General features: G+C 45.1%; 1 protein-coding gene across 1 annotated transcript in view; it reads left to right on the top strand.

Moving 5' to 3' along the window:
- Positions 1-10,682: 10,682 nt before the first annotated feature.
- Positions 10,683-18,249, top strand: part of LOC115087399 (protein LEG1 homolog) — a 59,230-nt gene continuing 51,663 nt past the window's right edge. Inside the window, exons 1-2 of the mRNA XM_029594538.1 lie at positions 10,683-11,051; positions 11,936-11,981. Coding sequence (XP_029450398.1) covers positions 10,760-11,051; positions 11,936-11,981 — 338 coding nt within the window. The 5' untranslated portion in view covers positions 10,683-10,759. The remainder of the gene's footprint in view (positions 11,052-11,935; positions 11,982-18,249) is intronic.

Genomic DNA, 18,249 nt, shown 5'->3' with positions numbered 1-18,249 from the left:
GCTGTCCGCATCCCAGATCTGCCTGGGATCCCCTGAAGCATCTAGGGCAGGCAGCTCGGATATCTGCGGTGGGGCCTTCTTCTTCGGGCTGGATGGGCCAGCCTCTGGATTAAAGGTCCAGGCTGACCCATCCGTGATTGCCTTGTGACCCGACTATTGCTCTGGGAGACCCCTCTTCCTGTTAATATTGACGGGTGGAAAGAGAGCAGGTAGAAAAGCCTCCTGTCTTGCCTGACCCAACCCACCTCCCCTCCTGATGCTACCTTCCCATCCTTCCCTTTTCCTGAATCCTCGGAGGCCGTTTTAGGACATGGAGGATCCGGTCCTCAGCTTCTTTGGTCTTGTCGCCTTTCTGGCGGACGCGAGTTCCGCTCCCCCTCTTCGGTGGGGGCCCAGCAGCCTCAGACTCACCGCCAGGAGGGGGCGGAGAACCGTCCACTCTACCAGCAAGGGGCGGTGTAGTTCTTTTCTCCCGGCTGCTGTGTTCCTTAGTCAATCCTCTGGCAACAGATGGTGCGTGCTGGGGGCTAATCGCCTCTGACGGCGGGGGAAATCCCCCGAGTCTTGCCGAGACAACACAGCTCGCTGTTTCCGAGGCTTGGCTCGTGGAGCAGATTTGATGGATGGCTTTCCCAGGGGTGAGGGGGCCCTGGTGTCCGGGGTACCACTCTTGAGCTCTGAGGCTCTGGGAGGTCCGGCTGCGGGGGTAGCATTCTCACTCCCTTTCAGGGGCTGTCCTCACCGCAGAGGACATTCCTTCCTTATATGCCCTACCTCTTTACAGAGGTAGCACCGGTCCTCCATGGTGGTATAATAGATTTTATTAGAGTGGTCCCCATCCTTCACAGGGAACCATCCCTCAATGCCGTCCTTCCCTTTAGGAAGCATGATCCACGCCTGCCGCCAGTGAGACTCCACGTGCCTCATTGCCTTTGTTTTGAACCCTAGGGGCAGGACCGCGATGGAAGATCGCACATCCCTAGGGTACTGAGCTGCTGCCTCAGCCCGGCCTCCGTCAGGAAGGATAGTACATTCGATAGCACGACTTGCACCCCTTGCACATTATTTATTTATTTATTTAAGGTTTTTTATACCGGCATTCAAGAACTCGTTCTCATCATGTCGGTTTACAGAAAACAGGGGTGCAAAAATATAACCAAAAACATAAATAAACGTGGAGAAGAGAAGCAGTTACAATTAACAAGGGCTAATGAACTGGGATTGTAAGAAATAAAAGAGATAGAGGAGGATAATTATATACAAGTGTACAATGTAAATAAGGAGTCCACTATATATACAAGAGAACAAAATAAATATGGAGTCCACTATATACAGCTACTTAGCATAGGAATTATTGATGGATCTTGTTAGGTGGATGGACATCCAACGGCTCCGGAGAGTGGAATAGATCTCCAACCACAAACCCGGTGACCAGTGCCTTGTGGGCAGTGGCCAGAGAATGGAAAAGAATCACTGGCCTGCCGCTCTCCTTGCTCGCAGAGTGGACACTCTCCGCCCCTACGACCTGTGCCGTCGCCAGTGTGTATTCATGGATGTTGTCTGTGGCCAGCAACTCGCACCTAATTGCGTGTTTATGGCTTAAGCCGCAATGCCCCCCCCTGTGATGACACTTGAGGGTGGGGTGTGTGGCCTGCTTGCCTCATGTCCAACAGGAGGGGTGGGGAGGGTATCAGCTGTGACAGCTGCATAAGACCGGACAGCTATGGGTGGTGTACTTGGATCTGGATCCTCCCGCCTCGTTTTCTCTTTTCTCTTCCTCCCTCCTTGGGCTTCTCCTCCGGTACCCCTGGTGTTCCTGCTACTTGTGCCTTGGGATATGGTGGTGGGAGAGATAGGCCCACCTCCAACCTCGGTGCTTCTTGCTGGGATGTCGGTGACCGGCGTTAAGGGGAGCTCAGGAACTCGTACGGGGGCTGTTCGGTGGGGGGGGGGGGGGGGGACTCTTGTGGTCATGGTTGTTACTGGCTGAGGAGGGTCCATCGGCTGACCCACCCTCACTGTTTTTGCCATGGTCGGTGGTGTCTGCCCCGGCCTGGATGTTGCACACAGATTCCACTGGCTTGGCCTGGAACTTACCCCGGGGTGTGTCTATACCCGTAAAGCCGTCCTTCATGGGAGAGGGTGTCTCCACAGTGGGTGTCTTGCTTGGGTGTGGAGCGGAGGGGGTTCCTTCCACCCCAGTCTGCCCCAGGAGATGGGCCCATTGCACCCTCTGGACCAGCTGCGCAACGCTGGTCTCTGCTGATCTCCGGAAAGTTTTAGAAGTCCCTTCTCATGGACTCCCGGGCCCTAGCTCATCACAGGGCTCCTGGGCAGGCTTTCCAGGCTCCTCCGTCTTCCAGAGCTTAGGTCTTGTTGAGTCCTTGTTCCTCCACTTGGCTGGACCCTTCCGGGACATATTGACCTTCAGAGTGGCCCCTAGGCGGTGGTGGTGCTGCCGGTGGTGACAAAATGGAAGGCCTCTCTGCACTATGGTAGCCTTAATTTTGTCTGGTAATGAACATTTACTAGTACCCTTCAGCCTTCCTGGTCTTTACTATGTTGAAAACAAAAACCCCTAAAATAACAAAAGGGATGGGAAGGGGGAAAGGCAGGGGAGGAGAATGAGCCTTGGCAGTGGAGGGAGGGGGGTGGACAAGGAGAGGGAAGGAAGCTCAGGAGACTAGGGACTAAGGAGAAGTCAATGAAGGCTTAATAGAAGAAGGCTGTGCACAGGCCTAGCCGGTTCTGTGCACGGTGGAATAGCCTATATGAGGGAAGGGAAACTCAAACAAAAAAGGGGGATTGGGGGAGAACTCAACAAAAACTATTAACTTAGGAGCACAAAAAGATAAACCACAATACTAACACACAACATACAAAAGAACAACAAACAATTTAAGAAAAGAAACAAGGAACAAACAAAACAAACAACCTTACAAACAAAAACCACAAACCTACAAGCAAACAAACTATGTAAAGACAATTGAACAAACTAGAACAATACTACCAAATTAAACTCTAAAGAAATAGTAACAAAGAAAAGAAAATGGGGGAAGGGAGAAGGAACAAACTGAAGCTGCTCTTGCCACACAGAGGTGCCTTGCCTGGGAAAGCCTCAGCAGAAAATGTTTAAAAGTGGCTTACCTTGGGTGAGGCAGTAGCAGCAGCTGCAAGTCCAAACTCCCTGGGGGAAACAAGGAGATTCTCCCCTGCCTAGGGGAGAAAAAACCAGGGGAAAGAGTCCCCTGAAGGGAAGCAAAAGAAAGCAGCTCTCTCCTCCGAGAGAACTCAGGAATGCTCCCTCCAGACAGCAGAGGGACTATTTCTGGCCATCCCATTCCAATCCGGTAAGGTGGCGTTAGCCTTCCTCCTGACAATATTCAATATACATCTCACAACTGTGGTCCTGCATCCCGCAGGGCCACACTAATTTGCCTGAACCAGAGTCACACAAGATGTTGCGGTGATATAGCTGTCCAGAAGTGCTTTCCCAAATTCTGAGCTTAGAATAGGGGGGGGGGGGGAGGGGCAGGGTTATATTAATGCTTAATACAGTTCCTATATTTTCTCTCTCCCTTTACGCTTGACTACCTTTGTTCTTCCCGCTACTTATGCGCTTGCTCTCACCTGCCCCCCATCCTCTCCTTTTTCCAATCCTGCTCCCCTTCCCCTCTCCCTGTTTTTTGTAATTTTCTCTTTCCTTGCTACAAAGTTGATTGTAAACCGGCATGATATGTCCTATGAATGTCGGTATCTTTAAAACCATTTAGATAAATAAATAAAATAAATAAATATATCTTAGGATGACAAATATGGAGAGTGGGAGATTTTTTAAATCCTCATTAGTTTTAATTATTGGTGTTATTTGATGTGTCTGCTGTTTTTAAATATTTTATCGATGTTTAGTAAATTTTAAAATTATATATTGGGGGGTTGCCAAAGAAGTATCAGCCCCAGGTGCCAAATACTCAAGGCATGCCTCTGAGCAGGAGGACACTCATTGAATGAGCACATGAACAGCAATACAACAGCAAATGTCTGTGTGTGTGTGTGTTTGTGTCTGTGAGTGTCTAAGCCACTGGCTGGTAGTACGATTGTCTCATTACTTGGCACCTGGTTCAAGAGCTCATTGATTGGCAAAAGACTAACACTAGACTAGGAATTCAGGATTTATGAGAGACGTAACTAGTGGGGCCAACTGATTGCATGGATGGTAGTGGGACTGCAGTTCAGTTTGCTCATCTTTAGTCTAAGATGTGCTCTAAAAAATAGTTTAAGGAAAAAATATGATGTTTATGTTGGAGATTTTTTGTCGCAATTCTGCCAGGCTTCAGGTCATATGATGGTAGCTCTCAATCAGGGCGATACAGAATGGTGCGCTCGGCAGAGCACACCGTTTAGACCCCATTTGGCCACGCGTTTTAGATGTGCTATTATTACCCCTTATACTGTAAGGGGTAATAGCGCCTGGAAAACGTGTGGCCAACCCCCCGAAACTAATAGTGCTCATCACATGCAAATGCATGTTGATGTGCCTATTGGTTATCCCCATGGGATACTGAAAGTAAAATGTGCGCACATTTTACTCTCAGAAATTAAAGATCTGAGCAACCCAGGAAACGTCGGGGACCTGAGGCTGCACTAGCAGGGAGGGAGAGGTAGTGGCTCTGCTACTCATGGGGCAGGTCGGGGTAGAGAGCTTCATACCCAGATATTATTTCTAAAATCTTTCAGGCCACTAGCATCTGCGTGTTGCAGCCAATCCACAAGGGCGGTGTTTAGTCGTGAGAAAGGAGGTGGTTGGGAGGTTGGTGATACTGCAGAGTTGTATTTTGCTAGAGGCGGAGTGACATAGGGTGCCAGCTCACCCCACGACCAGTCCTCCCTTCCCCCTCCCCTTCTTCCGAAGCTTTTATCAGCTCGCTATAATAGTCAAGAAGATGGGGAGGGGAGAAGGTTGTGTAAACGCGTGAGGGTTGTTCAGGAATACGGAGAATGCACTTCAGAAGTAAATGAGTTGTGGCTATTCAGCAGCTTCTCTCCAGCCCTGGCACTCAATTAAAAACTTGCAGATTTAGCACTTAAGTCGCCTCTTTCACTAATAAGGAGGCACTAGCGCCTCCTTTTTAGCACGTGGCATAATTTAAATACTTACAGAATCGCACACCCAGGAGAGGTGCTGGGCGCATGTTGGGAGAGCGGGTGCTCAACAAGGAGCGCCGGCTCTCCGGTGGGTTTTTTTGAATCGGCCTGAATGATTGGCTTGGTGTGCTTTTGGGAGCTGTTGAAGCACATGCTGCACAGAAAGCGCATGAGTAAGTCACATTTACCTCGTGGGCCAGTTTTGAAAAAATCCCCTGGGCTAATATTTTTTTGCAATGCGCCCCTTTTTCCCGCATTAAGTTCCTCTTCTGCCACCCAGCTCAGCCATTGTAGCAACAATCCTCTATCTGAGAGGCACGGACTATGGTTCCCTCCAGAGCCCCACCCAAGTGCTCAGTGACATAGGAGTCAAGGGTCAGATTCTCAGTTCATTTAATTCTTTTTTTGGCAGAAAAGCAATTTCAGGTTAGACTTGGTCAAAACCATTTCACTCGGCAGGAGCTTGGTTGGCATTCCCCAGAAATTCATTCTCTCTGCCACCCTTTCCTATTCTTGATCACTTTTTATGAAATTTATGCTGATGATATTCAGTTCTTCCCCTTATAGAGCAGCATTATAGCTACCTTATCAGGAGTGAATCGATGCCTGGAGCATATAAAAACCTGGATGACAGCTGTCATCTGTTTTAAACTTTAAAAAAATGGAAGTGTTGTGGATTTCCTGACATCCTGCCCCTAGTACCCCCTAGTTCCCATCCTTTCTTATCTTTTGGACATGTTACTATTCCTTTTGTTGAGTTCATTCAAGACTTAAGGTTTTATCTTGATCTTGCTATGACCTGTTTGCCTCATATTAGACAGCAGTTGCCATGGGGTTTTTATAAGCTACGATTATTACGTAATCTGAATTATTTTTTAACAACTCAAAATTTCAGAACTTTTGTCTAGACATTTAATTGAACTTCAATTGGTTATAGTAATACTGTGTTAATTGGGCTGCCAAAATATTGATCCCATACCTTACAACAGCTATTACAAAATGCAGCAGCCTGATTAGTGACACATAGCGGGCTTAAAGAACATGCTCGCTCAGTTGCACTGGCTCCCAGTAGCACAATGAACAAAGTTTAAAATCTTAAGTCTCATGTTCAAATATATTAAAGGGGACAGCCCTTCTTTCTTTCTTGTTTAATCTCATTATATACACCATCTCATTCTTGTGTTTTCAAGATTATTTATTACCTGACATGCCATCTTTTAAGTATGTACGCCTAGTCAAAATTCGTGCTAGAGCCTTCTCCATTATCGGTCCTATGCTATGGAATGCCTTGCCAATTCCCATGTCATTTACACCTGATTTCCAATATCAAACTTTTTTGTAAACAGTTGAAAGCTTTTTTATTGCTGGAGGCTTTGCAAATGTGTTTTAGCAAGTTATTTTAACAGCGATTTATGTTTTCATTTGTTATTTTCTATGTGTTGTTGCTTTAAATTATTTTTATGATTGTCTTGTTTTATTTACATGATCTATGCTTTACAGTGCACCACTTAGCTCAACTGATTTGTTAAAAGCAATTTACAAAAACTTTTAAATAAAAAAATAGATTAAAGGTCAAGAAACAACTTGTAGATGATACATTTTATTGGACTAACTTAATAAATGGTTGGTTCTGGAAGACAGGGGTCACAGTGGGAAAGCAATGGAAAACCAAGGCTTCCCAGATAGAGGGAGGAAACCTATTTATGGTCCCAGACTCCCCTTCCAAAAATACAGGCAGATAAAAATGAAGAAGCCGATACTGAAACGACACTTAAACAGTTAAGTCGAGCTTAACCGTCTAAGTAGTGGCCACTGTATACTCAGTAGCCACCACCTAGCCAGTTAAGCCAGTTAACCACCTAAGTGTCATTTCAGTATCAGCACTTAGCTGGGTGGGCAAAAGGGATAACCGGACAGCGCTTCTTAGCTGAATAAGTTAGCCAGCTAAGTAGCGATATTGAGCATTAGCAGGTTAAGTTATCCGGCTAAGTTAGACCTGCTCAATTACAGGTCTAATCTTAGCCAGGTAATACTGATCCAACTAAGTAGCAATTTATCTAGGGATATTCAGCAGCACAGCTGCTCTTTCTATCCGGCTAACTTGGATAAATTGATATTTTTTTAATATTATCTACCCCAGGTTCTCATAAACTGCACGACTCCTACTTGTACCTTTTGTTACCAGGGTGAAGACTCTGCATGGGGTCTCCAGATGTAACAAAAAATAAATCTTACAGTTCTCTTTCTACAAATGACTCATGGGATCTTTCAGGTGATAGATCAAGGCAGCAAGGAACAAACAGCTCTTCTGGTTTCCCCCACTTTAGAGCAGGAAGGCTGGCAGCAAACCATCCCTTCCCCTCCCCCCAAAAAGGAAAATTTTCTCACAGAGGCAAAAATTGAAGCTCTCCTGCAGCCATTCACCCCTGATCCATCCATGGATTGTGTGATGGAAAGCAGCAGAATTTCTACTCCCAAACTTCCTAAGTACAGGGACTCACCAAACGTCCCCTAACCCAAGCCAAGTACCAGGGATCTCACAGAAAAAAACTCTCAAAAGCAAGTCCAAAAATCCCTTAAACAACCCTGGGACTCCTTTACTGGACAGCAAGGTAGTTGGTCCCCTTTCCATTCAGTGGAGAAGCCAAACCGTGGAGCCTAGCACACCAAGAACAGGAAAAAGAAATCAAATCAGGAAAGCAGTGCCTTCTCCTTTGATTGCTAATTCAAAATGATGCAAGCTGCCTTTATACCAACAGGCATTTTGGGCTTGCCGTTCCAGCAATCTCTATGGAGATGCTGTTCTGAAATGGTGCACCCCTCCTTCCAGTGCTTATCTCCTAATTCTAACTCAAAGGGTTTAGGAACTAGGGCCATATAATGGAGATCCCAAAGGATCACCACATACCTCTGTGACAAGCTTTCAAGAGTTATCCTCTCTTCCTCAGGTCAAAGTACACAGAGTATAAATCCCTGTGCATCAGGAAGGAGGGGGTCCTTTTTGTTTTTTTTCACTGACACCAGCACCTGGGAATGCTAAGGCCACAAGCAGGGGTTGGGCCTCAGGGTCTGTAACCCCACTCCTTTGGATCAGGCTCCCACCCTATCAGCAGGATCATATTCCATCTGTGTCAGTCCTTAAAGGTGCAGCAATTAGAGGGCCTGGAAGCACTGGAATCATTTCCAGTCCACAATTCTCTTCCCCTTTAAGAGGGATAACTTGAAGGGGAAACATCACTGCCCTTGAGACAGACATATAGGGTGGAATATTCAAAGCATGTTCAGTGTTTGAGCCAGATATGTAGGACTTATCCAGCTATCTAGTGAGCTGCTGAATATCTGGGTATATTCAGCAGCTGCTAGCTGGATAAGTCACTTATCCTTCTATCTTTTAGTCGAATAAATAGTGGGTGGGAAATAGGAAGATCAGGATGGCACTGCTTATCCGGTTAACTTAATCGATATTCACACTTATCCAGTTAAGTTAATTGGATAAGTGAGGCCAGCCATAGAGCGAGTCTAACTTAGCCGGCTAAGTAGCGATTTGTGAGTGGATATTCGGCGGCAGGGCAGTGCCGCTGAATATCCCTTGTAATTTAGCCAGATATGCTACACCTGGATTTTCTAAGGTCGCAGACCTTAGAGAATCTGGCGGTAATGGGGGGCGGGGACGAAGCGGGGGGCAGGCCTGCGAAAGCCGGCAGCGATCGCACCTCAGCGGTGCGATCGCTGCCGGCTTTCGCACCCAATAGCGCCATCATAAAAGGTGGTGCTATTGGGCGCGCTACTGGCAGCGAAAAGGGTTCTTTCCTTTTCTCCGCCAGCGAAGTTTCCGCTGCATCCGCCCCGACGCCGCCCCAACTCCTCCTCTTCCAGGGCCGACTCTGCCCCGATCTATCGCACGTGAAAATGACCCCCTAAGTTACTTACTTATTTATTTATTTATTTGGAGTTTCTTATATACCGATAACCGGATACAACTGAATATTGGGGCCATAAACATTTGAGCCATCAAAGTCTTTCTGTTTCCTTTTAGCAGAAATCTACAGAAGTCAGGCCTTGAAGCTTGTCTTCTCCCCTCCCAACATGTGTCCTGGGGTAGAGAAAGTGGATGGCCAGCACCGACCCATTGAGACACCCCTGGTTACTGCCAGAGAGGGACACTAGAGCTATGACTGTGCCTGCAGATTTTACCGAGCATTTTGAAAGCAAACTTGCCTAAATAAATTTGCTTTGAAAATCCTCAGGTAATTGGCAGAGTGCATGCATGAATTACCTCACACAGAGTTACACCTGGTTTGCACAGGGCATTAATTCGTGCACTGTAACTTACACCCATTGTTTTTAAAATCAAAAAATATAGGAGTATGAGCCAACTTTGCCTCTTTCCCCCACCTTCCAACACTTGCTCAGTGCACATAAAGGTACATACGAAAGTAATTTAAAACTGAGGTTTATGGGCATAAATTCTTGTGAAAATTACCATCTATATCAGAATTTGAAAGATGGCATTGACCCACTGTCAGTCAAGTCTCGTGCCATACCTTTCCTGAGTTGTTCCCATTTTCTTGCTTCAGGTGTTGCTGTAGTTAGCGGAATGGGGATAGCCACCTTCTCTGGACGTTTCCACCCAGAGATGCATTAGGAATTATATCTATATGGGGATCCCAAATTTGTCCCTTACTAGTATGGCACACAGTGGTCTCAACAGAACTCGTGTGCCAGTGGCGTAGGATCAGTGGTCTGAACAGGCCCTGCCCTTGAGAGTAATGTCAGAGTAGAGTAGGAGTGTTTACAGCGATGCAATACTCCCCAGTGAGAGGTGTCATAGACTGAAAAAAACTTATGTGCCCACATCAGAGCTCATGTCAGAATTTACATAAGTTTACCGTGAAAATTGGTATTGCATAGGAGCATAACAGCCCACAAACTTATGTGGCCTGTATTAAAACTACCCACTTAGTGACTGGGATGCCAATGCAATTTTAGCATGCATGCTAAAATAAGGTTTTTAGTATGACATGAAGTGACTTGACTCCATTTTGTGACCTTCCTGAGGGATTGGAACTGTTATGTTTGTGGGTTATTTTGGTAGAACTTTAAATACTGAATATTTTACCGAGATAGAAGTAATGGTTGTATAAATTTGGTCAGATATATGGTTTATATTTTATTATATTTGATAGACGGCATATTTGTACCACTCCTAGTGGTTCTCATAATAAATGCATGCATATTTTCAAATTAGCAATGCAAACTAACACACACAATACATAAAAATCACACAGACATGCCAAAAAAAGAGAAATTATGGTTGTTGGCATTAAAATTATAATAAGAACATGTCCCTGCAGCTTCCTATAATTCGCTGGTTTTGCAAGCCACAAAGAGATTAGCATGAATAGATTATCAGGCAAGCAGGTACAGGAACGCAGTGTGCAAATGCATTTGCAGATGTATTGCAATAAACAAAATAATACTTTGTGTCAAAGATCAGTTGATGTCATGCTCCTATTTTTGCCACTATAAAGCCAGGCTCTGTGTCAGAGGATGCAGCAGTAGCCGCAGCTTGCAAGTATCCTAAATCTCAAGCCACTGTCTTTCTGGTGCAAGGATGCTTCTGATCTCCATCGTGCTTCTGTTTCTCGTTCGATCTGTAGAAAATCAAGAGCAAGCTAGAAATGATGACTTTCCGAGTATGTGGGAGCAGGCGCCCGGCCGGCTTGAAGATTATAAAATACGGGACAACATAGTGATCATTAATCCTTGGAATTACAGAGAGAGATTGGGATTGGGTAAAATTTTAATAAGTGCCACTGCAAAATACTTTAGCAAGTTGGGAGCAGACAATTCGGGCAATCTGTTATGGTCTCTTGTGGTGCTCACTGGCTGGGAATGGAGAACAGGTAAGATGTATACCAAGAGCACACAAACCCCAGCTAGCTAACACGGGTGTGGGATAAACACAGAGGCTAGAAATGGAGAACTGGGATAAACCGTGGTAACGTTTGGTATTACATTTCTGCATGAGGGTAATCTGCATGGCGCAGCAGCTGCAACCCTAACCATCTGCTGGGCAGACTGGATGGACTCTTTGGGTCGCTATCTGCTGTTATTTCTTAAATGTTTATTAAAATAAATAAATGTTACTATGGTAGCATTATTCAGATCATTCTACTCGCAGGGGGTTGGGGGTGTGAAAGGAAAGAGGAATTTGGATTCAGAGACCACCAACACGAGCCATGACTTTTTTTTACAGTCTGGGGTGCTGATGCACAGACATTAAGGAAAAAAAAACCCCACAGGACTGCTTCTAGGGCCAAGTTCATAAGCAAAGCACATCAAGCAGCACTGATACAGATACTACCAAGGGAAACTTGCTGGGCAGACTGGATGGACCATTGGTCCTTTTCTGCCATCATTTCTATGTTTCTATGAATCTCATTCTATTTATTTTCATCACTATTTACTAATGACTTTTGACAGACACAGGGTGGGTTAAAACACCTACTGAAGGGGTCCAAAGGGTTGTAAAATGCTGCCCTTAGGGTAAAGAACCTTTCATTTCTCTCACCAAGGAGCTCTATGTTTAGTACGGCAATCCGCTGTTAAGTAAGGTGAGCAAGAGAAGCGTTCTTTTATCTGTGACTGACAGTCGGGCCGTGCATGGCTATCAGAGTACAGTTACTCTTGAGTACAAGACAGAATGTATTTCAGTGCTGAAAACAGAACGATAAAAAGTTTAATAGGTAAAAATATTCTCTCTTTTATGCTCTTTTTTTTTCCACAGGTAGATTAACTTGTGGCCTTGAACATGAAGACCCTCTCCACATCTGGTGGGCAAGTAGGTACAAGGTCCTCAATCCCAGGATTACTGATCTATAACCAATCACATTTTCATCCAGCCATTTTTGTTTTTTTATTTTGAACTCAGTACAAGCTCAGTTCTTGTGCAGAGAAATGACGCACTCTGTTACTTACGCTCACCTAGAGAAGGGTAGAATTTGAAAACAAAATAATCCAAAATCCAGGCATAGTGGGTGCTCAGAGTTCAAGTCAGGGTCTGGATTTTTATTTTTTTTTTGTGTTTTCCCTCTGGGAGCCACTTACCAGCTCCTCAGGAAAAAACAGAGAGATGGAGAAACAGTTATATTTGTTTTAAACAAAGACATAACTTTATTATTGTAGCTTACACTTGAAAAAGAAAGCTGTTTCTTCGTCATCCATGAATATATTAAATCAAGTATTCATTGGAAGAATGCAAATGATCATTTTTCTACAATTGTCTTTCAGATTTTTTTTTTGTAAGAGGCAAAACAAACAGAATTTCCCAGCTTCCCAATTTCCCAATCCCTTTCCTCAGAATACAGACTTTTTTTTTGTTAATTATACCTTTCTTCCCTCCAGTTCCTGATGTAATCTTCTTTAGGAGTAATTGCCTGGCTCCAGAGCTTTTAGGGATCCCTTGCTCCATCTCATGCATATTCCTGAAAACCCGACTGGTTGTGGGGTTCCCTGGAGAGGTCTGGGACGCCCTGCTATATGCATTTATTCTACACGCTGTTTCGCCAGCGTGGCAGCTGTAAAGCAAGCCACAGCATCCAACTAAGCATTTTCTGCCCTTCTCTCTCTCTCTCAAAGCTTCTTAAATCAGGGTTTCCCAGCCCTGTCCCGGGGACTGCACAGCCAGTCGGATTTTCAGGATATCCACAGTGAATAGGCATGAGATAAATTTGCATACCATGGAGACCCCCCCCCAATATATGCAAATTTATTTCATGCATATTCATTGTGGATATAGAGAAAACCCCGACTGGCGATGGGGTCCTCGGGATAGGTTTGGGAAGCCCTGTCTTAAAGAGAAACGCACTTTGTAAATACAATCCATGGCGGTTACACATGGCCCTGAAGGGTTTCAGAGACTTGAAAAAAAACCAATCTGCCGGTTCAGGCTAACAGGGATTGGGAATGCAATTGTAATTCACTTTGAAAGAACAGTTTGCATTCCCTCTGATCGGGGTGTATGTGAGACAAGCTTTTAACTTTTAAATATATTCTGTAAATCGCAACAGTCTACTCAAGTTTTTAGGATCACCACAATGAATATGCATAAGATGGATTTGCATGCCATGGGTCTCCAATATATGCACATTTATCTCATGCATATTCATTATGGATATCCTGAAAGCCTGACTGGTTGGATGTGCCTCCAGGAGAAAGCTGGGAATCCTGGCTCTAAACATAAATATTTAAGTTCACAATGCTGGGGGTCTTTGCAGGCTGTGATTTTTTTTTTTTTTTGGACAAATATAATTTATTTATTTATTTATGTATTTATTTAAAATCTTTTCTATACCGTCGTTCGGTCATGTACCATCACAACGGTTTACAGAGAGGCACATATCTTTAATGTTCCACTGAGGAAATGCTATCTTACTTAGTGCCAGGATAGTTTCGGTTACATATTTCAAAAATATAATCTATATGCAAGGTGACATGGATCTTATCCATATGTATAATTAATGGGGAAATCATATAGGTATAGTGCTTTACTCTGTCTCTATCATTAGAATTAACATATGAGGGAAATTAATAAAATATGCAATTACGCATTTGTGTGACTCTCTATGCTGTGTGTGGATGTTACGTTGCCTGATAGTTCATATTTCTTATTTCTTATTCTCCGTTTTCACTGTAAAAGCTTTTTTGAAAAGCCAAGTTCTTAAACTTTTTTGAAGAGTTTTAAATCTCTCTGTGCTCTAGTTTCCAGTGGCATTGTGTTCCACAAAATTGGTCCAGCTAGGGATAGGGCTCGCTCCCTAACTTGGGTCAGTCTGGCTGTTCTGACTGAAGGGATGGTTAGAAGGGCTTTATTGGCTGATCTGAGATTTCTCTGGGGGACATGTAAGCATAGTGCTGTGTTTAACCACTCTGCTTTTTCTTCATTAATTAGTTTGTGAATTGTGCAGAGTGTTTTACATTGAACCCTTTGTTCTATTGATAGCCAGTGAAGTTCGGCAAGTGTTTGAGTGATGTGATCTCTTTTAGTTTTACCGGTAAGTGCTCTGGCGGCAGTTATCCAAAGATGATGCTGTACCGAAGCTTTCCAGATCAGCTATTTTTCTTTAAATGTGACTTCTAAAAAGGTGAGCTGCGTGGTCTAGAAAGCTCATAGAGGATGACATCCTTGAATAATTTCATTTTCGTCTTTGTCCAATGAAAAGTATGAGAGCCTGGAAAGAACAGTTTTCACCAGGAATTCTGCACTGCAGAATTTGCAATACAAGATGGAAAGTTACAAAATGCAATAGAGCTTAATTTTCAGTTTCGCAAGAGGCATTCACACAGCACAAACCATTTGCCTTGTGAACATGCCATGGCTGCCCTGCTGACTCAGGTGGCAAATGCCATGTGCAGGGGTGTGCAGCTTCCCCAGCTCTTTCCCTGTTCGCTGGGTCAGCTGGGGATACTGTAGACGGTTACAAGTATTCGCAAACGAGTCAGTGGGCGTGATCTTACGTACGATTCTTCATTACAGGTACTTCGCTTGGGGCCACGTTTAACCAAGAAAGTGGTTTATACATTAATTAGAGGATTTGTTTGGAGTCTGCAGGTTTCATGAGTTCCCACCACTTAAAATCTGGCAGTGCCATCAGGTTCTTCCAAGTGGTACATTGCACCAACTTGTTTCTTTCTCTCTCCATTTAATAATAGGTTTATAAAGCACAGTAAAACTTCCAGTCGCTAGGTTAAACTGGTAAACAAGGTGAACATTTCCCATAAAAGTCCTTTGGCGTTCTAGTTTCTGTCTTTGAAAGCAGGGCTGGAAAGACACTACAGCTGGAGTTCTTAACCCTTTTTCCACCTAGGGACCTCCCAGATCCGCCGGAATCACACATGGAACACCCCCACCCCATTTATATAATATGACATCCAATGTTCAGTCGCTGGGTGTGTGGTAAAATTAGCCAGCTAAACCTGTCTGGCTAACTTAGCACCACTGAATATACCCGGCTCCCTTACAGTTAGCCGGATAAGTTTAGCTGTCTAACTTTAGGACTGCTCTTCAGATAGCCGTACATTTCTATGGCCGTACATCAAAATGGCGCTAGCCACACTGGAAGAAGGTGCTCAAGTGGCAGATAGTGCCATTTTTAAAGTGCTGGGACTCAGGCAGGTGCGACGGGGCATTGCTCCTGTCCCGGACTCACTTCAGGCAGGCACTGGCTCGAGGTTAGGGCCCAGCCTCAGGAGGTTTTTTGGCCCAGGAAGGTCCAGTCAGGGCATCCAGAGGCCCATTATTGGTTGTTTTTTTGTTTGTTTGAGGAAAGGAGGGGGGGGGTGTTCTTGTTTAATTGGGGGGGGGGTCAGTTTCGCAAGTTAACCAACTCCCCCCCCCCGAAAAAAAAAAACATTAAACAAATGAAAGAAAAATGATAAAAGAAAAAAAACTGATAATTTGGGGCTGCACATCCATATTGAACACATCCACTGCCTTTATGATTGCTACAAGTGGTTTTCCGAAAATGAATTCTTCCTTAATGGAACCACTGTAGTGTCCACACATATCACACAAACACCAGCAGCTGACTGGAGACTGAGCTGCATCAACGGTTACATCCAGCTACGTGCTGAATGGGAGAGGGCTGGCTTTCAATCCCCCATTACTGGTTTAAGAATATTTGAAGGTATGTCTTGAATTCATGAGGGAATCATATCATTTGATAGCAGGGTTTTTTTTCAATATCCTTCTGATGCTGTTTGCAACACACACCAGCTCCACTATTTCCAGGGTAAATGTTTTGATCAAAATTTCTCCAATCGTGTGTGGCTTCCTGTTTTTTGGCAATTAAGTAGGCCCCTTCACAAGATGCTCCCAAAGCAGGTATTTTTGAGATAAAAGAGATGAAGAAAATTCAAGTTTAGGTGAAGTGCCAGATGAATCAATTCTTGTCATCTTCTGCTTGAAAATATTCATCCCATCTTGAACATTTTCAGGGCTAAATTTTCCAGCTGTTTTTGGAGCTTTGCAGGCTTCGTGCTCTGGTTACACAGAACCTTCCCACACAGGAAGCACAGAGGTTTCTGAGCTCCGTTATGATCGGATCGGTGATGGAAATAAATCCAAATTTGATGTAGCTCTCAGCACATTTCTGGGGTGTTTTTTTTTTTTGCTGGACGTGTTTAACATATTGAACAATTAATTTATTCATGGATTTAATTTATTCTGATTTTAATTAACTTTATTCTAATTATACAATTTCTCACAATTCACTTGTGATCTAACAACTTGGAATAATTTTGTGTTGCCTGCAAATCTGATCATCTCACTCATCGTTACCTTTTCCAGATATCCAATATGATAGAGGTGTTTAAAATCATGAGAGGTCTAGAACGGGTAGATGTAAATCGGTTATTTACTCTTTTGGATAGTAGAAAGACTAGGGGGCACTCCATGAAGTTAGCATGGGGCACATTTAAAACTAATCGGAGAAAGTTCTTTTTTACTCAACGCACAATTAAACTCTGGAATTTGTTGCCAGAGGATGTGGTTAGTGCAGTTAGTATAGCTGTGTTTAAAAAAGGATTGGATAAGTTCTTGGAGAAGTCCATTACCTGCTATTAAGTTCACTTAGAGAATAGCCACTGCCATTAGCAATGGTAACATGGAATAGACTTAGTTTTTGGATACTTGCCAGGTTCTTATGGCCTGGATTGGCCACTGTTGGAAACAGGATGCTGGGCTTGATGGACCCTTGGTCTGACCCAGTATGGCATTTTCTTATGTTCTTATGTTCTTATGATCATTTACAATCGGGGCGGATTGCAGGATAATTTCGGCCTGGGGTTTTTTCAAAACTGGCCCATGGGGTATCTGACACCCTCATGCACTTTCCCTGCAGCACATGTATCTTCTGGCCACGGCAGGATCAGTGGCATAGCCAGAATTGATTTTTTTTTTGGGGGGGGGGGGGGTAAAGTTAACATGGTTCGGCAGTAGGCATACAGGTCTGAGCCCTACTAGTTGTACCCTTATCCATAAATAATGTTGCACCTGGAGGTGGACCTTGTCCTGGAGCAGTGTGGAACGGCTCCCTGGTTGGGCCCAGGGAGCACCTGCCCCCCAGGGGACGGAGCACAGGAGGAGACAGAGGCTAGAAGGAGCTTCACCACTGGAAGCCCACGATCCCCCTGGGTGGAGCCCTTGGGGACCCGGGCCGCTTGGACTTAGGTGGGTCTCGCAGGGTCTCCTGGAGAGGAAGTAGAGAGGTGTGCCCACCAGTAGCAAGGGAGCGCGGTCGGTCACTAGACTACAGGCCTGGAGTGTCAGAGAAGGCCAATACAGTGTAGGCGATGACAAGGCAAGGGACAGAGCCAGAATCAAGGAGGCATGGTCAGTGGCAGCCGGGGTCAGGTTCCGAGGATCAGTCCAAGGGAAGTCAGCCAAAGCAGGAGTCAGATACCAGGAATCAGTCCGAGAGTAGTCAATGAAACAGGGATCAGGTTCCAGAGGTCAGATGAGGTCACGAAGGCAGGCAGAATCCAGGCAGCGATCAGAATGGTCAATGAAGCAGGCAGAGGTCAGTACCAGAGAGTCAGTCCGAAGATACTACCTGGGGAGACAGGGACAGACAGATGCTGGAACAGAAGGACACTGGAACAGGAGGATGCTGGAACAGGAAGACACTGGAACAGGAGGACACTGGAACAAGGCTGGAACAAGACTGGACACTCAGAGGCAAACTAGTACACAAACCATGCCAACCTGATTGCCAAGGCAAGGATGCGCAGGCAGGAACTTCCTTAAGTAGTACATTCAATCAGGGTGCGCCGCAGAGCTAGGACCCTCCCCTGACCCTACAAGAGACTGGGCGGTCCGCATGCGTGCGCGTAGGGGTGTGGCCGATGCCACGGAGGACGCCGGACTTTGGCGTGAGGCTTAGTGTGCAGTGGAAGGCCCGGCCACCCCCGCCGCGAGACGCCGAAGCCTGGAGGAGCTCGCAGCTGCCGCTGGGGAGGCCAACTCGTGAGCTGCAGAAGAGCTAGTGAGGTGAGCAGGCCCGTGTGCAGGCCAAGCGCGGATGGGGTGCGCAACAAATAATG

The sequence above is a fragment of the Rhinatrema bivittatum genome, chromosome 3, assembly GCF_901001135.1.
Source record: "Rhinatrema bivittatum chromosome 3, aRhiBiv1.1, whole genome shotgun sequence".
NCBI classification, from domain to species: Eukaryota; Metazoa; Chordata; class Amphibia; order Gymnophiona; family Rhinatrematidae; genus Rhinatrema; species Rhinatrema bivittatum.
This window is presented reverse-complemented; position numbering and strand designations above follow the sequence as displayed.